This window comes from Leptidea sinapis, chromosome 6 (assembly GCF_905404315.1).
Source record: "Leptidea sinapis chromosome 6, ilLepSina1.1, whole genome shotgun sequence".
In the NCBI taxonomy this organism is placed as follows: Eukaryota; Metazoa; Arthropoda; class Insecta; order Lepidoptera; family Pieridae; genus Leptidea; species Leptidea sinapis.
This window is the reverse complement of record NC_066270.1, coordinates 14,434,989-14,462,334: the sequence shown is the minus strand read 5'-3', so window position 1 is coordinate 14,462,334 and position 27,346 is coordinate 14,434,989. Positions and strand designations below refer to the sequence as shown.

At 32.7% G+C, this 27,346-nt stretch overlaps 2 protein-coding genes across 4 annotated transcripts in view; one reads left to right on the top strand and one right to left on the bottom strand.

The window, feature by feature from the left end:
* Positions 1–13,069, bottom strand: part of LOC126965081 (uncharacterized) — a 74,383-nt gene extending 61,314 nt beyond the window's left edge. For both annotated transcript variants that reach the window (XM_050808532.1, XM_050808534.1), the window contains exon 1: positions 12,809–13,069. The gene's annotated coding sequence lies outside the window, so the exon portion shown is untranslated. The remainder of the gene's footprint in view (positions 1–12,808) is intronic.
* Positions 13,070–16,775: 3,706 nt separating this feature from the next.
* Positions 16,776–27,346, top strand: part of LOC126965033 (alkylglycerol monooxygenase-like) — a 53,585-nt gene continuing 43,014 nt past the window's right edge. Inside the window, exon 1 of one of the 2 annotated variants that reach the window (XM_050808460.1) lies at positions 16,776–16,817. Coding sequence is in view for 1 of the 2 variants with exons in the window: in XM_050808457.1 (XP_050664414.1) it covers positions 26,195–26,233 (39 nt within the window). In the remaining variant the exon portion in view is untranslated. Of the gene's footprint in view, positions 16,818–26,100; positions 26,234–27,346 lie in introns of those variants that run through there. The other variant, XM_050808457.1, reaches the window with a different exon arrangement.

The window sequence follows — 27,346 nt, the reverse complement described above, 5'->3', positions numbered from 1 at the left end:
TGTTATTATGTAATAAGTTGTTTCCGAAAACAACAAGATTACATGAGTGTTAATTAATAATGAACAACAATTCTTAAAGAATTGCTTATAAGCCTGTTTTTAATGGAAACAAAGAAAATGTTTAATAAGTTGTTTTTTTTGTATTGTGCTCTTTTCAACAATAACAAAATACTCATTTTAAGCATTGCATAATGAAAAACAGAATGAGTTCTCTTTAATAAATAATAAAAAAGATCTGTGAACACCTGCGGGAGGCAATTTCCTTTGTGTTTGAAAAATAATTTTCGTTTTCGCAATATTTTAGCATAACTTAAGCCCTTTCATATTCTATAGCACTAAAGTTTCGATAGCAGTCGAATGATCATGTTTAAAAATATATTTGAAATATTGCTTGTAAGAAATAGTCATCAAATACTTCTATTTTTGAAGTTATACTTCTTTAGGCGCGTTATGAAAAAATGATGAGAATGAAATTTTAAGATGCGCGCGCATCACTGTAACACAAATTAACAGGGTAAAGTTGATTCGTAAAATTTCTGACGTTTGCGACATTCGGAGGAGAGGAGTAAAAACGAGCGTACGGGCCATCTGATGCTTATAGAGATCACCATATCAATTCTCTTGCAACATCAGAGGAATCGCAGGAGCGTTGCTGGCCTTGTAGACAAGTGCACGTGCTTGGCCGTATCGTCCTGGAAACACCGCACAATGAAGCTAATTTCATAGTTTGGTGTGTGAAGAAAAGTGCTCGAAAACCGCACTGTAGAGGACACGACACATCCAGATGGTGGATTTACAGTTTATATGTCTAGAACTTAGATTAAGGATGGGTCTCCGCTGCGCTTCAACTAGATACCGCAGGCGTAGTCGCAATGTCCGGCAACTAATACTACGTGATGTTGACGTGTCTGTTAAACTTTGCTAATAATTGAAACTAAAATGCCAGGTTGCGTTGTAAAACTTTATAAAAATAATACTAAAAGAAATAAGAAAGGCATTGGGATCACATATCTTTAGTGTTTCTATATTTTATTAATTTAAATGTAAAGGCATAAAAGGCATAAAAGGCATTTATTTTCTCAAAATTGATTCCTTTAGAATTCTTTTTGATGTCATTTCTTATACTACCAGACACTACTACCGCTTCGGAAACAAATGGCGCTCTGAGAGAGAAGAAGCGGCGCAAGAAACTCTCCCAGCATTCTTTTTTTTTGCGCTCTTTTCAATAAAAATATACAATATTGTACAGTTGCTATAAAATAATCACAATCTAGTCCCAGGCTGTCCGATCATTTAGATATTCAGCAGTGGAGTAATAGGATTTACGACAGAGCCATTTTTTTATAAAACATTTAAATTTATTTATAGATAATGCCTGAACAGTGGCTGGGACTTTATTGTAGAAGTGTATACATTTACCCTTAAAGCTATTATGTATCTTATGTTATGTTATGTAAAATAACGCGATGCTCATAGTTATAAAATTTGAAAGATGCCATTGAGTGTCAACATGCCACGCACACAAGTATCTAATAGTTACCGTAATAAAAAAACTAATGTTCTTAGGTAGTGCGGCATCTAGTTGGAGCGCAGCGGAAACCAATCCTAAATCTATGAAGCCTTCATTATATATAGTAAAAATTATTCAGAAGCAACTGCTTATTTTTAATACCTCTGGGTTATACAATTAGTATTAGTCACAAAGGTAGTTTTATAGCCATCGTAAATATGTATGATAAATTGAAGGCACTTGTGGTATTATTCTGTGCTCGACAGTGCTTGGTACGATGAAATCATAAAATGGTACATTAATTAGGGCACGCCTTTGTAAATCTTTAAAATAATTAGTAAGATTAATACTATTAGGGGGGTTCGAATAACTTAATGTAATTCTATGTTGTATTAATGATTTATATTAATCAGAATTAAATATAATATATTTATGAAATTGACTACTAGGGTAAGTCAAGTTAGTAAGTCTTTTAATGGGCGATATATTATATGCTTTTACATGTGCATGTTGCTTTGTTACCAAATACAAAAGAATTGTTAAAAAACGTTTGTGTGGTAAACGTTACTATAACATAAATGACTTTCTTAATGATACCACAGATTGGGAATGGAGCGAACGCCCTCAGACTATTTATAATTATAAATTTTATTATATGATTATATTTATTTTTATTTATTTATTTATGATTCCTTACAGCTAACAAAATGAAAAGAGTATATTAAAAATTATACAGAATAGATACGCCAATTAAAAGGAATACTATTAACAGTACAATAATATATTGTAACTTTAAAACTAAACATGATAGGAACTATTCAGATCTGTGTTTTAAGAGTTTATTGTGAGCAAAAGTAAGATGTCTCTTTATTGGTAATTGATTATAACTCTCAGTAATTTTTAATAATCCAAAAATTTTTAAAAAATAAAAACAGTGTTTGTAAACAATAACCTTAAAAATTAATTATCACCATGTAGTTTTTACTTTTTATTCAAAGTTTCTTAATTTTAAGAGATTATTAATCTTTTTCCTAAGATTATATAAGGTATTTAATATTTAAAGAGAATTAATGTTAAGGTATAAAAATATTCAAGTAAAGTTCCAAAGACCAATATCGTAAAAAGTTGCCCTTATTTAAATTTGTACGAGGTTGAATGTGCTGCGTGACCTGCTTCAACAACAAGATTGAGATGTTTCCTTTAGTTGTTTTACTAAATATTTATTAGTCGGTTTTCCCCTTAAAAAAGCGAACAGCTCCATGCGGTAATTAAGAATTCAGAAAGATCTACCAGTGGGAGGTATCCTTTGCACAGGATGCCGGCTAGATTATAGGTACCACAACGGCGCTTATTTCTGAAGCAGTAATGTGTAAACATTATTGTGTTTCTATCTGAAGAGCGCCGTAGCTAGTGAAATTACTGGGCAAATGAGACTTAACATCTTATGTCTCAAGGTTACGAGCGCAACTGTGGTACTCAGAATTTTTGTGATTTTCAAGAATCCTGAATGGTACTACATTGTAATGGGCAGGGCGTATCAATTACCATCAGCAGAACGTCCTATTCGTCTCGTCTATTATTTTCATAAAAAAATATCGTTACAATAAATTCATAATTAGCAGGTAAGAATAAAAGTGAAACTTTAAAAACAAGTGAATGGGTACATGAATAAAATCAAACTAATAATCTTCATTCGAATTGAAATAAACTAAACTTTTTAGGATCGTCGTAAAATTTTTAATAAAATTTTCTAAATTTGCCGGGACGGAACATTATTGTACAAATGTTATTTATTTTGTACAATTATTGCTGACCCAGCTAACGTTGTCTTGCCATCTGTGTCAGCCTGTTTTAGTTTTTACCTTTTTTTTGGCTTATCATTATTGGATTTGTATAACAGGCATCTGTTTATGGCCTACATGTTTAAGCTGATTGAAGTACTTCAATCGGAATACTCCAGCACTTACAAAACCAAAAATATCAAAGGAAGGAAAACAGAAACTGTTAATGATATCTTGAAAAATTATTTGATGAACAGCTTATGAAAAAAACTACGTTTAAAAACCTGACTTCAAAATTGAATAATATAAAATAACTTAATAAAGATTTAATTTAATACACCTCTTATACCCTTATTATTAATAAAATATCGAGAAATTACACAAACTGTAATTACTCCAATAATATTTATAATCCACGTAAACAAAAATATTCATAAAAATGTAAACAATTTGTTATGTTTTAAAGGTATTGTAGATGAAGCCAATATCTGAGAGTTGAACAAAGCATACAAGATATTATCAACGTTACGTCACTCGAACGGTGGGCTCAGTTGGTAAGAGCGCTCGCACGGAATGCGAGGTCTCGGGTTTGAGTCCAGTATCATTCATAAAATGTTGTTTTTAATTTTTTTTCACAAAAATGTTCATAAAATGAAAAATACTGGGTGCAGCTATGTCAAATTCTTATTGGGAACAAATTGCATTCCGCATCAAATTCAAGATGAATCATGTAAATAAAATAAAATACCATTCGAATTGAGCACCTCCTCCTTTTGCAAGTCTGTTAAAATCCCATTGAGAACAAGCGAGAACGTTGGTATTGAATGCTGCTAATGTTTTCTCTTAATAGGTGTTCAAGCAATTATGTACCTTTCTAATTTAGTTCTTTGTTTCTTACTAAACAATTTCGTTTACGAAAAACCGGTTCAAGTACTTGTTTCACTACCAAATAAACATAAAGTATACATTTATGCAAAGAACACATTTTATAAATTGAACAAAAGTGTTGAGATGCAAGATATATTTTAACAGTCTTCATTTCCAGTTTATTTTACAAAAACGTACACTCTAAAGCATCTAAAGCTTTGGATTATTTCGCTCACGCTGCCTCAACTTGGCACTGTCACAAACACGCTCCGACCAAACGACGCGACAGTTTCAATGCATTTTAAAGTTTGAAAAATACTGCTAAGCTTCACAAATTGCTCGTAGGCAATTAAGTACTTGAACATCTTGTTAGAAGAGTTTCAGTTAATATGGTTATTACTAACTTCAAGTCATTTATAATGTGACGAAATTGTGTGAACATTTTATAGCATTCAGTGTTTGAAGTGAAACTTCTTTAGCATCATTGTGATTTGAAAATCGATGAAATGGAAAAAGCGCGACCGTAAAAGAAATTGATAAAGAAAGATAGCGTTGGAGAAATGAGACAGGAAGCATTATACAGTGTTTCAGTAGCAGGAGATCATAGTTGAAGAAAAGATTGTCTTATGTATGACGCGAGTATACCTTAATATATTCAGACGTCATGCGCATGATCTTTTAGGACAGAGACCAGGAGAACGTAAGCATGGTAGCGGTGATAGTAATGTCTTTCATAACGGTTGAAATCATGTGCCAACCTAGCAAAATGTACCAGGACTTCACATGCAGTTTAGAGGTTCAATGTAAATTTTGCATTGGTTACAGCGATTCCGTTGATTGAGTTTTTGGCCAAATTTAATTTGAAAATGCAGCAGTTGCACTGTATCAACAACAAGATCAAAAACAGTAATTGACGCTATATTTCAAAGATATATTGTACATGTGGAAGCCTATTACTAGCTCGAATGAATTATGTTTGATAATTATTTTAATGTATGCATAACTAGCTGTTGGCTTTCAAAATAAAATATTATGACCAAAGTATTTATTTCATACTTTAGATACCATAAACATCTAGTATTATTTATCAAAAATGAAACCGGATAATCGGATATCCGGAGTCGGGATAAATCTATTTAATATATACTAATAAAATGTTAAATAATAATTATCAAACACTGTATCACTATGATCATTATTAAAATCCAAAAATATCCTCTTGCCGAAATTTTACATTCGTCTCATTAAGAAGATTTGAAGCTAAAATTTTTGATGGTTTCACTTTTACCACGTGTGAATTCACACGTGGTATTTCTTGTGTGTAAATGCACACATGTTTTTAGGAAGTATTAAGTTTATTCGGCTCAAAAAACATAGTAGAAGAGATGAGTAAGATGTTTACCTGATTGTAAGTGGTACGTCCTGCACATTGCAATGTAGTGTTGCTCAAGGTTTTTGAAAATCCCAAAATCTGAGCGGCACTGCAGTTGCGCTAGTCACTTTGAGACATAAAATGTGAAGTTTCACTAACCCATTAATATCTAGCAACGACGCCCTTCATTGAAACCGAAATAGAGCCGCACCCTACGACTTGACGTGAAATAGACGGAGGAACATAAAACAGTTATCTGTTCGGTTGAATGATATGCTAGAATGTTACCTACATTGCAGTCTATATTATGTCTACAATTTACGAGCTAGGTGAGCTCTAACCCCTTAAGTTCCCTTGTGCTTAAGATATTTATATTCTTCGTATTTCGTTCAGTTATTGCTCAATTCATAGGTAGGTGTCGGTGCGCCAAAAGTAGGTTTTAATAGACTATGTATGCATTGTAGCCAGCATTGTAAGAAGGTATTCGTTTATGCGTTCAATTAAAACTTGGTATAATTTGATCATTGAAAACTTTATAGGTACTTTTTGAAGATATACTTCTATAGGCGCGTTATGAAAAAATGATGAGAGTGAAATTTTAAGATGCGCGCGCATCACTGTAACACAAAAGTAACAGGTTGAAGTTGGTTCCTAAAATTATCTCGTATTTGCGTCATTCGTAATTTTTATTGGTTTCTTCGTCTATTATAAGAACAGGCAAACAGTTCAAGCCCATACAGCCGTATTCATTATTCAAATAATTAATTGTCAAAGACATCTTTGCAAGATTTTTACAAAATTATTCTTTCTAAAAACGTAGAATGGCACGAGCAATAAATCATTTTAATGATTTTTGCTTCATTAGGCCAAAGAAGTATAACTTTTTGCGTGCATACATAAGTACACATACATTTTATATATTATGAATGGGCAAACGGGCAAGATACCCACGTGATGGAAATTGATGAGGTAACCATCCATTGACTTCCGGACAACAACAGGAGTCAAGAGATGATGATAGTTACTGTAATAATGTGTAATCTGAACAATAATGCAACTAAGTTTGAGGAAGGATGATTAATCAAAAGAATAAAGATAGTAAACACAAGAAGAAGAAGTTTGTAAATGTATATTTTATTAGATGCAGCTATTTGGCACAAAGATCGTTCCTCTCAAATCAATATTAGAACAAGGCGATTTTCAATATAACAAAGCATAAGAGGTGGACTAGTTTAACAAAGGGTAAAATACATTTATTATTCATGACCTGATTCTGTTTTTCGAGCAATGTTAATATTCAAAAGTTAGCAAACATTTTTAAAATATTGTCATGACTTTACGTGCATCTATTGTAGGTTTATACATTTTCAGAGAAATTAGTTAGTGTACTTATGATTCTATAAAAATAAAATAACAAAAATACAACCAACTACAAAAACAATATTCCAAAACAATAGATATATATATTCAACCAGGTTAGGTTTGTAACTACATACAAAGGTAAGATGTGCTTATGTCGCATGCGCGACGTGACGTGGGGGTAGGACACCGATTCCAAAAATAACAAACAATAAGGGTAACTAGATTAATCAGATTGTTTAAAAATACGCATATTTTGTTTTGAAATTATAGTATTTTGAAGCCGGTTGTTTTTTTGTTATATTTTTTTATGAATATCGGTGTTACAACATAGCAAGAAAATACAATAATCTCGAATCTTCCTTTCCATTAAATTTTAGAAAGCGTTTACATATTATAAATCACCAACATGCGCACCATAAACTCAACACCAATGAAAGCAGATTTTCCCAATTTTTATTTTTTAGACACTACACTTGATTATTATTTTAGAACACTATTTCTTTTGCCTATACTTTCTGAACTTCTTAAACATTGCTTTGTTTTACTAATAAACCAACATTTAAGTCTGAAAGCAAAACCAAAGAAATCTCATTCCATTTCGGTATTATCGAATTACCCACCCTTACGTATTATAAATTACACAAGTTGTTTCATATCAAAGAGATTGACTTCACTAAAGGACGTTCAACTCATGACGCGGGCGTTGAACTAATCAAATATAATATTATATTCAAAGCCTTGGAGGTATCACAGAATGCACTTGTAATATGATGTGTTTTATCGAATGCTTTTGATTGATCTTTTGATTACATATAAACGCTATATTTTCTTCTACAGAACTCGAAGGTCGATTTAAATGCAAAATATGTTTTGTATCTCGAATTGGATTGATATTGTAATAATAGTAGCGATGCAGAAGATACCCGTAATATGTCAACAAGGGCTGGGAGAGGTCTCTATTGAAAAGTTTGAGGAGTGGGGTAAGATAAATCATGTTTAGTTTGAGCGATGGCCACTAAGAAAACTTATTCGTCATTTCTCCGCTCATAGACAATGTCATATATAATATAATTGCTATAGCTGTCTAGTGTATCACTAAATATGGAATTGCTTGGCCTTGGATTTCATATATATTTATGAAATATAACATAATTGGCCCTACTTCTTTCCAGTCAAATAGAGCTCCAAAAGGCGCAGTAAAGTACTCTTTATATCTCTAGGGATCCAGTTCTCCCTAAATGTAGGTCGAACCGTGTAAGGCGCCTTGATTCTCAGGTATCCAGTACTCTGAGAATGATCCTTGACATTGCGTGGAGATTACTTCATTGGGACCTACCTGTCCTGATTCCTTGTACTGAATTTTAGCATCACATTATACGCAATCACATACTTAGCGGTTATCTGTTGGACTTTGTTGGACTTCTATGCACAATACTATATGAAATTGTTTTATTCTAATAAAACAGATATAAATATCTTTAAGGGCAGCAACAATGCCATCCAACTCGTGGGAATCTACTTTTTTATGAAAATAAGGGAAGAGACGAGCAGGACAAGATGTCAATGCAAAGGAGCCCCCCACTGGTAAAATGCTGGTAAAGTACTTGCAATAAAATAATTTATCAGAACCCGAACATAGGGGATAAGTATTAAGTTAACGTTTTGGCTACCTCTCATATGATTCTGTACCGTCTGTACCGACGGGTGCTACTCGTGGTGGCTGGATGATCTTGTTACCGGGAGGTCTGCTTGATTTGTTTTTATTTATTATGTAGCCTTTCAGTTTTTGACATTTGAGTATTTTTTTGGGTCATTTGCATATATATTGTAATTGAAATGATTTGTAAAACAATTAAAATGTAAATCTTGACTTAAAAGAGTGGCAATGAGTTAGTTGCTACTTCTTCTCATTAGCTCAACAAATCAAAAATTCAATACGTAACATTTTTTTTTGGCATTCATAAGTGTCATTTTCGTGATCTACGTGAGTAAAGTGTTTTTGAATTTGAATTTGACTACTATTTTTCTCCGATTTAAACAATTTTTTCAAAGTAAAAAATATTCTTCTCGAGAAATAGTATAAAATACCTTTATAGACTTTATTGGATCTGGAGAGGTCTACCAGAAAAGTAACGAGTATAATACTTCGATTACTATTTAATTTTCCCCACAACTAATGGTTTTCAGTGCATAGAAGAAATTAGGGAATACTGAACTCTTTACATTCCGTAGTTTTTAAGCAGAAATTGTCTTGCTAGGTTGCCAAGTTCTACTAATTAGTCATTTTTACTGTCAGTACTGGCGAAGATCCAGTGGCAATATAAGTTCATCGCAAACAAATCTCTTCCATAATGTTATTTAAACTGTCTTGATTTCATGCTCTAATGGTGCTTGAAATTTTTTAGGTACCCTCGCGTGCTGATGCATGGTTTAATAGTATCGTATTTTAGGTTTAATAGTTGAATTTATATATAAATCCAGTGTTCTGATGTTCTGCAGTTAAGTCCAACTTGAGAGATACAATATTTAGTTCGACTAAGGACCCATTATTATTAATATTTCCAATATTTGTTTTGTACGGATTTTTTTTCTTTGAGAGAATTTATTGGCGGTTATCAAATATTGACAAATTCATAAAAAATAGTATTTTATTTATTATGTACAGAACCACGTCTGCCGGGTCAGATAGTAGTATTATACGTTAATAATTATAATAAAAAAATTACTTTGTATTCAGAAAACAACTTAAAGGTTTGTACACACAAGCTGAAAACACTGAAACACTCAAAATTAATTTACCTTTGTTCGTGAAGTGGCACGCTATTCTAGAAAACCGTGTTACAAAAGGAATACGCTACTTTGTCGTGCCAACACTTCTTGTAGTTTTTAACTTCGTAACATCTTTCGTAGGAGTTTATTTAGTCCTTATGGGAGAAATAAAAACAATGATTCCAGTTTTTTACACGTTTTTTTACAAGTACTTGCCTCATACTAACTTGGAAATACCGCTGAAGAAATAATGAAACAAATTTTGGCACAGGATGGACGTTAGTGTCTACAAAATTAAATTCCCTATACAATGACCTAATTCTTATTTCAAATAATAATCCAGCATGGAGCTAGCTCGGAAGACTTCACTGTCACGGCAAAGTTCTCTCACACCTCAGGTTTGCAGATGATATTGTATTATTCTCAGAAGATCCAATAGAAATGCAATTCATGATAAACTCACTCTGCCAAAAAAGTAAGAAAGTGGGCCTCGAAATAAATCAAGACAAGACAAAAATAATGACTAACAGAGAACAGGTACCTATAGTCTTAATGCAAAATTTATTGAATATGTTGACGATTAACCTAGGGCATGTAATATCCTTCAAATCTTGCAATGAGAAAGAAATAGAACGTAGAACTAAAATCACTTGGAATAAATACTGGTCGATGAAGGAAATATTCAATTCGAATTTGCCAACGAAGCTTAAAACAAAAGCTATGGAGACCTGTTTAATGCCTCAATTACGCTTGTCAGAGATGGCCTCTGACCTATAGAAACTTAGATAAAATTTAAGTTTGTCAGAGAGGAATTGAGAGAAGTTATATGGGGCTAAGAATAAGAGACAAAATTAAAAATATCACAATAAGAAAGAAAACCAAAACAAATGATGTAGCGTTATCTGTTCTACGATTAAAATGGAAATGGGCTGGACATATACAAAGAACAAAAGACGAAAGATGGTCCAAAGTAGTTACGAACTGGTACCCTAAAAATAAGAAACGAAATCGAGGCAGGCCTTATACTTTGACATAGTAGAAACAGCAGGAAAGATGTAGACAAGAATTGCAAGAGACAGGAACGAGTGGCTTTTACCGCTAAAGGCGGTCCTTATGTCGAAGAAAATAACTAATTATTCTAACAAATAGGTTTTTATTTAAAATAGTAAAATACTAACACATACTAACAAATACATTTATAAGTAAATATCTAAATGTATAGATGTAAGGAAATAAAGCTATAAATAAATAAATAATTAAACCTCAGCTGCACCTAACACAACTTCTTGGCAACCACGACTGCTATGTCAAAAGCGTATCAACCGAGAAGAATCAATTTTATTGCAATTATTTTATCATAATCATTAACGGTCGTTCCCAATCTATCTACTACTATCTACAGATAGAGATGAATTATTGCTACTGTCAGTAATTAGCTGTCAATAATCTGAAGCTGTCCCAACATACCCGATAAGTCATTCTTATGGGCTTATATTGGGACGTATAATTGCAATTTCCATACAAACTTCTATCGCTGGTAAGCTATACGTCGTCCCATTTACAGACAGTTTGTACGGATAATTTGAGTAACCGTCGATATGTCTATTGGGAAAGAAAAGTCAACGAGGGTTACGATTTTTATCTCAAGTAAGAGATAGATTGAATATTGGGAACGGCCGTAAGATAATTTTCTAGATATATATATAGAGTCTGTTTCAGCATTCTAACCATTACTCGATTTGCGCTTTATTACAAGTGTATTAAAAGTTCCCCTGTAAAGGTTACGAACCATCGGATTAAATAAAATAATAATAAAAATATAACATTTTACACGCGTTTTAATAATTTAAAAAGTATTTTGTTTAAATGTGTAACACTCGCGTTTATCAATGAAAATACTAGTCTATAAATATTGTAATATTTGAAAAACTGTAGCACAATGGTCTTAAATATATTTTATACTAGCTGACCCGACGGACGTTGCTCTGTATATAATAAATAAAATTATGTTTTTACATGAAAAATTACTTCGTAAAATATGCACCCTGCTGTCGTAATGATATTGTTTCACAGCAGAACTGTCAAACCGTGCGTCAATAAATTCTCTCATAGAAATTATGTATCACATCACATCAAAGGAAAAACAAATTTGATTTTATTTAATTTAGCAGCATTTTCCTATTTATTCACCTTTTAAACCTTCTCTGGACTTCCACAAATAATACAAGACCTAAATTTGCCAAATCGGTCCAGCCATTCTCGAGTTTTAGCGAGACTAACGAACAGCAATTCATTTTTATATATATAGATTATTCTCCTCAATTGTTTGAATTAAGAATGAAAAGGAAATAACTAGATACTAATTAGGCTGCGACCAAAGAGATATTTAAAACTTCTAAATTATTTCGCAAGAATATTTCTAAAATTGTTATCTCTAAGTCATCCTAAATCTTTGATCGTAAACCCTCAACACCATCCTTTCTTAAAAATATAATGACCTTTCATTGAGGTGCAATTTCTGGTTAATCTTTGATCATTAATATAATTCAGTTAGATCCATAGTTGATAATTTACGCATCTAATATCTTCTTAACATCATAAAGAAAAAAATCCACTTATAGAGAACGATATTACATTGATAAAGCTCCCAATACATAGAAAACCATCGAGCCCCCTAATCTCTTCTAATATTTTACGCCGGAGTTACTGAACCGATTTTAATGAAATTTAGAACATTTTATCCTGGAAAAATACATAATTCCCGCGGGATTTGTGAAAAACTGAAATTCACGTCGATGAGATATAACAATACCAACAGTAGGTTTATCATATATATGTTGGGAACGGGAGTGAAAACGGGAACTGTAACTGGAATAAAATACGAAATAATCATCAATACCTAACTTGCTTATTGTTTTTAAGAACCCTATTTTACGCGGTAGAAGTCGCGGGCATAAGATAGTCTTAAAATAATTATAACAGTTCTTTAGTTATTTGAAAAACACAAAATAAATTATTGTTTCATATTAAAAGACCTTGTCAAGCCTTCCCCTTCGATATCCACTTGTGATTTTTATCAGAACCTAATAAAGATAACGATACTCAAATAGGTATTATTAAAATGAAATATAGTCAAAAACGACTTACCTTTTCATTTCGTCGCACAAAGAACCAAACACGATTTAGCCGGGCCTGTGCCATGCAATATCGAATCTTATTCCACTTGGCCACATGGGTCAAAATCCTCGCGGACTAACTCAACACGAAGAAACCACTCTAGTGATAATTATAACGAGATAATAATTTAAGTGATGTGTCAAGTCAGATTTCTGTTCAGCTTTTATTCAAAGTCTTAACTATTCAGCAAGTATTCAGCGTTAATGAGACGGGCGTAGCCGCATAGCGTCAGCTACAGACTACATCGTAGCACCAATAGTGATGTAACCGCAAGTACAACTTTCGATATCGATTTTTTCATGCTAAAATATTACTAGATACTTGATTAGTCTGAAAAATATAGATACCTTGTACGGTATATGATTTATTCGGTTATTTTAAGCGATCACGAAGATAATTGTCAGGTCACGCTGTGGAAGTCGTACATCGATATGCTGGAGCTCGCTTCTGCGATGCGTGTTCTCATAATGTTGCAGGCAGGCAGCAGATATTTAAAGTGATATAACCTTCGTAAACTAAAATAAAGTAATTTTGCCGTTTTAAATATATAAATATATATTGTTATTAAACTATTAGAAAAAATAACACAAATTTCCAAAAAAAAAAAAAAAATAATTGAGAGCTATATATTTTATTCTAAGCTGAATTTTAACATAATATACGCAAATACATAATCACAGAAGCAACGAAATATAACATTTTTGTTTGGTGAAACATAAATAAGAAATCGGTTACTATAAACTCAAGTTTATGAAAATAAAAATATTATTTTAATAATTCTATCGATAAAATAACGACGTTTCGCATCACTCAATTTGATCTGCACATGCGCAATGCACTGTATTCCCCTAGATAAAAAGAACTAGAAGTGCTTCATATGAAATACTTATTTTAAAGTTAACTGAACCTTTTATTCCATTTTATAATCGATATACAACTAACTTTTTATATGTGTAATAAATTAGTAAACGCGTACTCTTTGTACACTTACTTATACATGTCGTACTTATGGAGCCGTGAACAGTTTTTAGAATTTTTGTCTTTTTTTGATAACAAAATTTTATGAACGATGCGGGACTCGAACCCACAACCTCTGGCTTTCCGTGCCAGTGCTCTGCCAATTGAGCTAACGGTTCCAGTGACGTATCGTCATAAAATCTTGTATGCTTTGTTCAATTCTCAGGTTGTGGCTTCATCTACAGGATCTACTTTACAGTTGATAACCTGCTTACCCCCAATATTTGCATATTAGGAAATTGAATTGAGATTGCGACATTTAATAAGCGATTAAAATTTGGTTTTCAAATTTTATTTGTGTATTAATCCTAGAAGTGAGGGTTATCACTTTAAAAACATAACAAATTGTTTTACCTCTTTGTGCACTATATTTTCAGGCAAGAATAAACCCTTTTGAACCTGTGTTTCATTGACCTAGTGCGGCAAGCTTGTCGTTATCATTAAGTAGTGGTTTGTTTCATTTTAATCAGTTCACAAACAAAAATTTAAATTAATTCAAAAATGAAAATTTTTTTTTTCACAAATTAATATCAGAATAATAATCGAAAGCAGTAATGTGTTAGCATCGGTCTGTAGGGTACCATAGCTATTGAACTTACTGGGCAAATGAGACCTAACATCTTATGTCTCAAGGTGACGAGCGCAGTTGTAGCGCCGTTCAGATTTTTGGGTTTTTCAAGAACTGGCATGGCGTATCAATTACCCTCAGCTAAACTTCCTGCTCGTCTCGCCCCTTACTGTCATAAAAAACTTTTTTTCACATCAAAAACACTTTTTTCACTGTTATACTTTCAAATATCATCATCTATGGAAAAAATACAATAATCCGAACGACTATGCTTCTTTTTCTAAATTACGTCGGCGTGTTAAAAACGTTGAAAAAGTTGTTATTCAGAATATATTAGGAACTCTGAGGATAAAATAAAATCTACACCTAAATTAATCTGGACTTATGTTAAATCCAAAAGAAATAATAAATCTGCTTACCCTGGCGTGATGCTTTATAAAGATGAGACTATCTCAAATCAATATGATATTTGTAATGCTTTTAATGATTTCTTCTTCAAAAATTTTGTTTCACCTGCATCGCAATATAAAGTTTTTTCAGAGGAACGGTCTGTTTGTCATGATACAATCAGCAATATTCAACTTACGATTGACGAGGTAAAAAAATTACTAAAAACTCTTGATACATCAAAAGGCCCGGGTTGTGATAAAATTCCACCAAGCTTTCTGGTCGCTTGTTCTGCATCACTATCAGCGCCTATAACACTAATTTTTAATCGCTGCTTTCTTGAAGGATATTTCCTAAAAATATGGAAAACTGCTAATATTGTACCAATACATAAAAAAGGGTCTAAAGCATCTGTTGAAAATTATAGGCCTATATCAATACTTAATACGTTAGGTAAATTAATGGAAAGGGTAGCACACAATTACCTGTACCCCATAATCATTCGTCACTTACCTCTAGAGCAGCATGGTTTCATACATGGTCGCTCCACTAATACCAATCTTGCTGTTTTTACTAATTACGTTCAGCGTGGAATGGATGATGGTTATCAAACTGACGTAATTTATACTGATTTTGAGAAGGCGTTTGATCGAGTCGACCATATTATACTTTTACGCAAGTTGCAGGAACTAGGGATTCGTGGTGATCTTCTTCGTTGGATGGAGTCTTACCTGTACAATCGTTCGCAAGCTGTGGTCTTGGCTGGGCATCGTTCTGACCTTGTGGATGTTCCTTCTGGAGTTCCGCAAGGGTCAATTTTGGGACCATTACTATATTTATCTTATTTATATGATATTGGCGACTGTTTCCAGTTTGCTAAATTTTTTATGTATGCTGACGACACTAAAATTTACGCTCGCATTAAGACTGAAATAGATTCAATAAACCTTCAGAGTGATTTGATCAGACTGTGTGACTATTATCATGACAACCGTATTGGAGTCAATGTAACTAAATGTTTTTAAATCACCTTTACGCGAAAAATTAATAAATTAGAATACCAATACACATTACTTGATGTTCCTTTAACACGAACGAATAGCATTAGTGACTTAGGAATAGTGTTTGATACAAAAATGTCAATGTCAGATCACATTGCTGCAATAACTGAAAAAGCTTACAGGAATCTAGGTTTCGTTATACGTGTAAGTCAACCTTTTTCAGGTTTAGAGTGTATAAAAGTTCTTTATTTCTCATATGTTTGTAGCGTCTTAGAATACTGCTGTAATATCTGGAACCCATACTATAGGATATATATCGATGAAATAGAGAATATACAATCAAAATTTGTAAAGGTATTAGAATATCGCCTTCAGCATTATGATTCTAGTTATGAGGAATCCTGTAGCCAACATAAATTAATGCAATTAAAAGACCGGCGAACTTTACTAGATATGTTATTTCTGTATGACGTGTGCAACAACAAAATTGACTGCCCCGAACTTACATCTTCATTCATGCAATTTAGAATCCCGAATAAGCGTACAAGGTATACCATCCTTTTTAATGTCCCAATTACTCACTCTATTAATGCACAGAATTCGGTGGTCTGCCGTACCCTTAGCTGCTATAATAAACATTTCTTACCAACAGATATATTCGTCCATACTAAAAGCTCTTTCAAAAAGGAAATCATTTTAAGTATACTGTAATCGAAGAGTTGAAAACAACTTAAGACATACGCACACACACTCATACGCACATACACTCATACACACCTTTGTATTTATTAGTTAATTATTTTTTTATTTTGATTTAATCATAGTTTAATTAGAGCGTTAAATGTTATACCATAAATATTGTGAACCTGTAATTGGCAGTCGGCCATCGCATAATATTTTTGTTATTAGTTTAATTTTTGTGTGCTGTTGGTTCAATAATAAAAAAAAAATGCTTCGTCTAGAACAAAACAACCGAAGCGGGCAGGATACGTCGTTGACAATTACAGTAAGTAAGCTGTTTATAATATTAAGTTTTATTTTTTTGAGGCTTGGCAACGACCTCAAACCTACCAATTGGTAGCATATATAAATTTTTTTTAGTTTTTTGTGGGTATTGCTGCTGTGTTGTCACGCTCGGCTCAAGCTTAAGGATGTTCGAAAATATTCACGAGTAATTTTTACACAATTATAATTATACTAGCTAATGCCCGCGACTTCGTCCGCGTGATAAAGGGTTTTTAAAAATAATACGCAAGTTTGGAATATTTCAAATTATTTACATACGACTTAATAATTAATAACGCTATTTATATAAATAATAATAAAATAAAACTTAAATAATCTAACAAAATTAATTAATTACAAATAGAAAATATCATTAAGATCGCTATCGGCAGGTAAGGTGCCCATGAAGCTGGCAACGTTACGTCTTTGTATATCAAAAATTATCCTTTGACAAAGGTACGTACCAGATTGGGTCACCTGTTAAATCGGTTAGACGCCTGGATAGCTCTTTTACGAGTTTTTGTGCCGATGAACCCCAAGGACCCATCGTCTCCACCCCAAAGGGAACAAATATTTATCCATCACCGAGTGATGCATATTTCCTCCGCTTTAGGTTTTCGGCAGATTCTGCCGCTGCACCCCCGCTCTAGATGAATATTCAATATGAGAGGGGGCTAGAGTGTCCACACAAATCGCATCCCACACCAGTGGCTTTCCACAACTCCAAGGAATTAACGTAATGCCATCAGGCCTCTTCCCATCATCACGTGAAATTCCATTCGGCTCTAGGATAGCCGGCATGTTGACGGTAGTAAAGGCCCGACGCAAGACGTTGTTTAAGGCGGCATGGCGTGAGAGACGGCCCGCACTGCGGCGGCAAGATTAGCCATGGTGACCAAGGCTGTCTACATTGCGTCCGCAGCGGCACATATGGGGAACTGTTCTAGGGATACCCAGGCGTAAACCAACTGGATTAAATATTTTTGATAGTAAATTTCGTAGAGAATTGTCCAAACTAGACATAAGTATCCCATGATTCCAAAGAGGGCAACATCGGAGAACATAGGTAAGCTTGGAGACAAAAAGACAAAACCGAATTATATGATGGGCCATGTGGGAATGTATGCATAGTAAGCGGTCTGAATATTGTTCAAATTTTGTATTTTGTTCATTTATATATGCTGAGAAAGACTCTTTCAAAATTGGTGCACCTAAAAGGCGAAGAGATTACTTTTCTATAATTTTTAAATTTGGGGCAATAATGTTGAATTGTTTAATTATCGCATCTCTTCTATCAAAAGGTACCAATTCTGAGATAAAAAGTTGACACTTTGAAAAATTTTGCTCTAAACCATTTTCATAAAACTTTTTTATCAAAAAACTGAGATCTTTTAGAACTGTATTTGTTTCACCTCCTAAAGTGCCGTCATCTAAGTACCACATATTTAATATAGAGTTCAGTAAATTTATTATTGGGTGTATAGCGAGACTGAATATTGCCGGTCCGAGTGGATCACCCTGTTGACATCCAGTAGAAGACTGGATAACATTGTCCCTATAAAATAATTTTGACTTCGAACCATAACATTGCCAAAGATAGCTAAATGTACTTACAGAATTGAAGGCATTTTTTACATCCACTTTCAAGACCACCTCACCTCCATCATTTTTCAAAAAGGAACGGAGCGCGTGTACTGCAGCTTCGCAGCCGCCTTTCGAACCAAATCCTAGCTGCAGTGACTGAAACTTTTCAGCAGGTTTAGTCAAAATTGATTTACAACAAACTTTGGAAGAAGAATTCGTCTATAGGTGCAACATACAGCAAACGGCCTAATGCCACCATCTTTCTTTTTAAAAGCACATAGGTTGGCACCATACAGAATGGAAGCAAAATTTTGGGGTACTTTGCCTGCCAGCATGATATTTATTATAGCGGTGATATCTGACAGGAGGGTTCAGCCCGTATCGCCAGTGGAACCGAAGACGAGATCTTTAATATGTTGCGGTGTAAGGCCATCTAGGCCTCCAGCCGAACCATTCTTGAAAGACATCACCGCTGTCTTAACGTCTTTAATTGTGACAATTTAATTGTTTGGAATTGAAGATTATCTCATGTCCTATTCCAGTTCCAATTCCCGTTTTCGCTCCCATTTCCAACATATTATATGAATATTAATTCAAAGAAGATTGCTATGGAAAACTAAACCTACTATCGGTATAGTTCATCGACGTGAATTTCAGTTTTTCACAAATCCCGCGGGAACCATGGTATTATCGGGGATAAAATATAGCATATTATGTCCTTTCCCAACTCCAGTCTATTGCTGTATCAAATATCATCAAAATCGGTTCAGTAGCTCCGGCGTAAAAGCGTAACAAACAAAATTACATTCACATTTATAATATTAGTAGGGATACTATTTTATAAATTTTGTATCATCTTGAATATAGAAACCTAATAAATAGTTGTAATTGTTCTTCGCTCTAATATGATTTTCACAGACGTTGTACATATATACATATTTTATCAGTTTCAAGATTTAATAAGAGTAGTTTAAAAAAAAATAAAAAACACGCTTTGGATGTATATATAATGTTTCAAATTTAAAGTTAACATCAATTCCTGCCATATCGACGATAAATGAAAAAATTATACAAATTAACAAAAATCTTATTTTGCAAATTGAAAAATGGAAAAATTTTATCAAATTAATGTATTGTCATCGGTCCTCGATAAAACTACGATGTTTGAACGAAATCTGGCCGTTTAAAGTGGGTCAAAATCGCGCCCAAATGAGTCGGTTACAAACAAACATACATAGAGCTATTAAAAAGCGTTTAAAAAAACGCGTTAGTGCTGATTATAATAAAAATATAAGAAATGCAATAACTATCATAAGTTTCTTTTAAAGTGCTTGTAATTCTTTTGACAAGAATGTAATGAAAAATTCTTTTTAAATGTAATTGTCGCTAATAGCATGGCGTGGGAAATTACCATTGTCGCAAGCCATAAGGAGAATCGATAATTGAACTGCGATGGTTGTATGGTGCACATAGCACTGCATAGCTATTTCATTTAATTATGACCAATTTTACCTGCTTACAAATGAAATGAAATGAAATTATCTATTTATTTTGCTTTGGAATTGGGTATTTCCAGATCTAAATATTACAGTTCAAATTCAAATTTTTTTATTCAAAATAGGATTCAAAATCAATTATTGAACTGAACTGCCTCAGACCTGGGAAGAACGGGCGCAAGGAACTCAGCAGGTTTTTGAGGAGGCCTGAGGGTATTCGCTTCTTTCCCAGACTATAGTATCAGTCAATGTGTCCTCTACCCAGTTTAAATTAAAAGCAAAAACTTAACACTTATTTAAATATTCATTTATAATAAAAAAATATTTTCAATCCATGTCAGCCATTTGAGAGTATAATATGAACATTTTTATAGCTTTGTAATGTCATATAACAGCTGAAAATGCAATGAAAGTGTTTGGCTTTGACACGCACACATATATTATATATATATATATATATATATATATATGCTATATAATATAATATAAAATAAAAAAATATTCCATGCAACCCTGATATTAATTGAAATAACTATATTATGTAGATCAGTGTGATTCCTCTTACAATGAATATTATAATTATGAACTAAAAATTTTTTTTATTTGTCGTGGTTATAGTTTTTTCGCTATAAAACAAAACCAGTACCAGTGGGAATCCTTTGCACAGAATGCCGGCTAGTTTGTAGGTCTCACAACGACGCCTATTTCTGCCGTGAAGCAGTAATGTATAACCATTACTGTGTTTTGGTCTGAAGGGCGCCGTAGGCAGTGAAATCCTAGGCAAATGAGACATAACATCTTATGTCTCAAGGTAACGAGCGCAGTTGTAATGCTGCTCAAGTTATGGGTTCTTCAAGAATCCTGAGCGGCATTGGATTGTAATGGGCAGGGTGTATCAATTACCTTCAGCTGAACGTCCTGCTCGTCTCGTACCTTATTGTCATAAAAAAATGACATAATATTTTATAGCACAGTAAGTACTTAAACATAAAAATCTATCGTACAACACAAAACTGAAATTGATATTCCTTAGTATGGTAATAACAATTAATTTATTAATTTTCTCCTTTGTTTATAAATCTTTTACCCTGATTGAATATGAATTAGACTTCTTATCAATTTCGGCTTAATTACAAAAAAAATATATTTAAACATGGCTTAAACACAGTAACTTAACTATGACGACGTCTAAAATGGAGTTTTTTTCTGTTACGAAATAGTGTTTGGCTTGTGTGTAACTAAAACGTCGTTAAACACAACATAAACTGAAGTATACAGGAACAAATCAAGGAACGGAACGCAATTTTTTTCAGCTATTATATATCACATAATATAAATTTTCCATATAAATATGATCTATCCGCTAGACATGCCTTAGACAAGGTTCGACTCGTGTCTTACAGAGTAATCGGTGTTCATACATAAATAAAATACCGATCGAATTGAGAACCTCCTCCTGTTTGAAGTCGGTTAATAAGCAATGTCTAAAGATTGTTGAATGTTAAACAACAGAAAAATTGAGATTTGTAATGGAACCTTTTTAAAACAAATGTTCAACTTTTTTGTAATCACACAATTTGTGTTTGTCGTGTATATATAGTGTATATCTGTTGGTGTAACACTAGAGCTACACTGTACACTATAATATACATGAACATTGAACACACGATTAGACCCCAGTTAGATATCTTAATCGTAAAAATACAATTCTAAAATTTAAAGTAAATAAATGAAAATTTCAAATTTTGAAACAAACAAATTATATATTTAGGAAATAAAATTTGAATCACCCTTCATTAAGTGGTCTCATAAGACGGCACGAAGTAGGTGTAGTAGGTGAAGTAGGTTCTTATACAGAGTGTTCCGAAATGATATTTTAGAAAATTTAGTTATTTAGGTGAAATATGTTTTTTATTTTTTTTTTTTTTTTGTAATTACGGTAAAGTAGTTCTTCCCTTTTGTTTATTTAATGTCGCTATTGTAGCGCTACGACGTATATTGCCACCAGCTTAAATATTATGTTCTTGAGAATAGCTAATTAATTTCTTAATTTTTAGTTACTTCGTTTTAAAGTATAATTAGTTTGGAATCGGTATTTGTTTTTCAAGAAGTATTTTTATTGAACAGTTTTATTACTGTAGCACTCAGATCTGGATTCTGAGCTGTTGCACATAATATTTTCTTTACATATACGTTACCCATTTAAATAAACCACTTTATAAGGATTAAAACGCGTGTAATTTTAACTGTGTTTTTACATTACAGTCCTCCTGAAAATATGATCTGGAATCAGAAGTCTCAAAACGTCGGGTCAACTTCATTAATAAAAAAAATGTGGCTTTTTAAATGCAAAATCTAATGTAAAAACACAGTTACTATAAGTTAACACAGTTAATTACAAGCATTTTAATTCTTAAAAAAAAAAAACATTTTTTTTTCTTATTTTCAACTATTATTTGTGTAATAAATCCCAGAAGTGAGGGTTATCACTTTAAAACATAATAAAATTGTTAAGATTTGCATCTACATCTCAAGTCAATTTTCTTAAATGCAAATATTGGGGTTGAGCAGGTTATCAATAGTAAAGTAGATCTGTAGATGAAGCCACAACCTGTGAGTTGAACAAACCATATAAGATTTTATGACGATACGTCACTCGAACGGTTGGCTCAGTTGGGAGAGCGCGGGTTCGAGTCCTGCATCGTTCATAAAATTTTCTTTTCAAATTTTATTTGTGCCTTTAAAGTGTTTTATTGAATAGCTTTATTACTTGTATTTTCCACAATCTGGGGCACGAGGGGTTAGTTCTATCATACGTTGTTAGCTAATTAGTCATTGAAGTGGCAAAAACAGTAAACAGTTCCCCTAGCTCATGTACAATAAGACCAGAGCTTTATTTATGGCTAATTAAAATATTAAATACTTCTGTTAATACTATTAATAATGTACCTACTTTAAAACCACTGTGAACCACTGTTTAAAGAATTACGTATATTTCCATTTCCCTGTATGTATATATATGAAATATGTATCTTTGTCAAACAACATGACCATTTATTTACAAAATAAGAGAAATACAAGAAACGGTTTCTTGTAGTCAGTCTAATCACCAGTGATTGCACACAAATTTCATAATGCATCCTACGGAAAATGTAGCTATGTCATGTGTATAAAAATATTTAATAAACTCCCTCCAAGCTTACGTGTATTACCGGTCCAACGATTTAAAAAGGATCTTTTTACATGGCTTATAGATAAATGTTTTTATTCCATAAATGAAATGTTGACACATTAGGTTAAATTAAATTGACTTTAAAATATATATTAATTCTAGTCTTTCAATAATGACTTTTAAAAATAATAATTATAATTTAAATTGACCTAAGTGCTTAAAATATAGAGTTTGTTAATGTTAAATCAATTATGATATAACTAGAATTTTGTTTAAATGATAATTTTGCATGCCAGAAATGGCCGATAACATTGATACATTAAAACTATTTCCACCCATTGTTACATGTTTTCTTGTAAAATAAAGGATTTATTTATTTCAAACACTGTGTTGTAAAAGCCTTCAATCTATATATTATGGTATTTGAAATTTGGTAGGAATATTCCTTTCGCCGAGTATAGGTCAGCTATGAACGGATTTTACGAAATTCCACCCGTAAGTTTTTTTATTATAAACAGAACAACATTCCATTGATGGTATATTTTTGGTATAACCTGCTATAAGTATAAACTGTAGAATCATTTAATTGTTATTTTATTAATAATGTTATTTAATTGATTTTAATTGTGATTTAATATCGCGATATTATAATCGCGATTTAATTTTTAAAACGTAGAAATTTTACTTTTTAATGTACTTATTTGCTTTTTACTTAAGAATGTTATTTGCGCCTATAATTGAAGTAGTGCTCAACTTGTATTTTAGTCTATATTTTTCTTGTATGTTTTAGTGAATACTGTGCGTTGGTGCAATAAATAAATAAATATCTGTCTTGTCATCTAGTTTTTAAATAAAGAAGACTCCCATACATCACTAGACCCAAGTTTTAATGAACCGTTGCAATACACAAATAAGTGTTAAATATTACTATATATGGGCACTAATAGAAAGTTAGGTTATGTTGATGAAATTGTGTAGTTTTATCTAAGAATTTACAACTTAGATCATTATTTTATACGTCTAGATAGAATACAATAGCTTTAAAAAAGTCGAATAATATTTACTTTAGAACTAACCTAGCGTGGAATTCACACACACTAATACAAAGTGTCTTACAAATCGCGAGTGTAATACGTAGCTTATCACGTACACTCAACTAATATTCCTGGCCTGTTTTTATCGGTTGTCTAACAGCAAGAGACTCTATCTAGTCGTATAAATTATCAAAGAATATAAAATGCTTCTGTTAATACAATTAATAAGGTACCTACTTTAAAAGACTGTGTTTTTAAAAGCTTTCAGTTTTTCAATAAAGGAGACTGCCCATCTCGCATACATAAAATTTTAATGAACTGTTACAATATCGAAATAAGTGTTAGATATTAGTTAGATAAAAATATCTGTTACAGACTGGTTTAATTCCACTTTTATTGACATTTACAATCAAGATATGAGCACTAACTATCATCAACATAACCTACTCAAAAGTTAGGTTATATTGATGAAAGTATGCAATTTTCATTTAGATGTCTGGATAGACTGTGAGAACCGTAAAAACGTCGAAAGAAATAGGGGTTGACCTGTATTTTTTGAGCAATGCACGGAAACTAACACTAAGTGACATACAAATCTCGCATGTAAGACGTAGCTTGTCACGCACACTAAAGTAATAAACCTGCCCTGTTTTCATCGGGTGTCTAGCAGCAAGAGGTTCTATCTACAGCCCCATCCTCGCCTCTCGCCTCCTCACGTCGCGCGTGCGACACAAGCACATCTTACCTATAACTATGTATGAATTTACCTAATGGTACCTAATTTTTCTGAATATGTGTCGATCTACTAAAATTTGCAGCAATGAACGTAAGCGCATTGCAATTTGATTACAGTGTTAGAAATTCTGCCACAGATTTACTTAATGTAAGTCGTTAAGGTGTTCCATTGATCATTTGGCCATAACGACGATACGAGAAGAATTGAAGAGTTCCGTTATTTGTCGCGGATCCCATAGTCAGAACCTCACCAAACTCTTATCAAACTGCCCTTGAAGTACATTGTCTATTTAAATAAAAATGAATTGCTGTTCGTTAGTCTCGCAAAAACTCGAGAACAGCTGGACCAATTTGGCTAATTTTGGTCTTGAATTATTTGTGGAAGTCCAGAGAATGTTTAAAAGGTGTATAAATATGACAATGCTCGGAATTAAATAAAAACAACAATTTCATTATTCCTTTGATACCCCCCGTCGTTCAGAAATCAAATTGAAAGAATAGTTTAAAATGAATAACTAATTAGAATTTTTATATCTTTCCTTCTCTCAGGAGGTAAAAAAGAAACTTAATTTTAGCTAATTATAGTTGGTAGATTACTTACAGTTGTTAACTATCTATCAGATTATTTTTATATAAATTGATAAAATATGGCGATATCTTCATTTAATATAAAGTTAATAAAGCTTTAAGAAATAAAGATGAAATGAAATGAAAGATAAAGATTTTTATAAGTACTACGTGTTTAGTGATGTGTTTATGCGGACCAAGTCGCGGGTATCAGCTAGTTTACAGTAAAAATAGAATAATCGAAATCGGTTGGCGGGATATTGAGTTATTCGTCCATTTGTCGCACACATACATAATGCAAATTTAAGAGTTTTATAGCTTTCTCATGGATGTCATTATCAGAACTGCGCTAGATTCCAATGGAACCACACGGGAAGCGCCAGCTTTCAAATAAAAAAGAATTATAAAATTTGGTTCACCAGTAGAAAGTTCTGAGGTAAACAGTCGAAATGAGGACCTGCTTCTTTTATGAAGTCGTTGTGCTTATTTTTATTTCAGGCGTATTTTGTTGTTTAACGCCATCTATTTATTTCTTAGGTGACTACTGTCAAGCACTCTGTAAACATTGTTATATTGTAAGATTGCTAACCATATCACACATGTTCCCAATTGATTGTGGCAGTACTCACATTTTCGCAGAGATGGCTCTATAGCAAACTGTCTAATAAAATAGTAATGAATGTACTTAAGAAAACGGTGCGCGATGAATTTTGGTTACATAATATTTATTGTGTATAATTAATCCCAGAAGAGAGGGTTATAGTTTAAAATAATAAATTCTTTAAACTTAATGGTACTCATCAACTCATCAACATCAACAGCTTTAAGGGTAAATGTATAAACTTTTATAATAAAATCCCAGCCACTTCAGGCATTATCTATAAATAAATTTAAATGTTTTATAAAAAAATGGCTCTGGCGTAAATCCTATTACTCCACATCTGAATATCTTAGTGATCGGTCAGCCTGGGACTAGATTATGATTATTTTATAGCGATAAAAATAACCGTACAATATTGTATATTATTTTTATTGAAAAGAGCGCAAAAAAAGAATGCTGGGAGAGTTTCTTGCGCCGCTTCTTCTCTCTCAAAGCGCCATTTGTTTCCGAAGCCAGTATCTAGTATATTAGAAATGACATCAAAAATAATTCTAAAGGAATCAATTTTGAGAAAATAAATGCCTTTTTATGCCTTTATACCTCTCTTAAAAATTAAAAAAGGAACTCTCCTATAAATCACACTCATAAGTATATAATCGCTGCATTTCGATGCTGGTTGCTGTCATCTCTGGTCTGGTGCACCCCAGTATCAGCTCATTCCATATGACCGCGTGCAACTGTGTATACAAGTACAAACGTTATAACTAGTTATCTATAGTTTTTTTTATGATAGTAAGGGACGAGGCGAGCAGTACGTTCAAGTGATGGTAATAGATTTGCCCGCTCATTACAAGGGATTGTTGAAAAACCCAGAAACACTGAGCGCCACTACAATTGCGCTCGTCACCTTGAGACAATATAAGTTAGTAATTTCACTAGCCACGGCGCCATTCAGACCGAAACACAATAATGCTTGCCAATTTTTGCTTCACGGCAGAAATAGGCGCCGTTGTGGCAGCCATAATCTAGCCGTCATTCTGTGCAAACGAGCCTCCCACTGGCAAATTTAAATCGATACTCTAAAAAAAATAAATTTAAAAAAAATATAAAAATAAATTTAAAAATAAAGTTAGGTTACTTTAGTAGGTTTATAAGATTTAGTATTCCACGTTACTTTTAGTTGGCTACCATTATATAGTTTTGCTTTATTTAAATCATACAAAAAAATCTAAAATTTACAAAAACAACAAATATTCATCATGACGTCACCAAATGGCCCAACGGAAGGCTAGAGTTGGTTTTCAAACCAGCTAACATACTGAGTTTGAAACATTTTTTGAA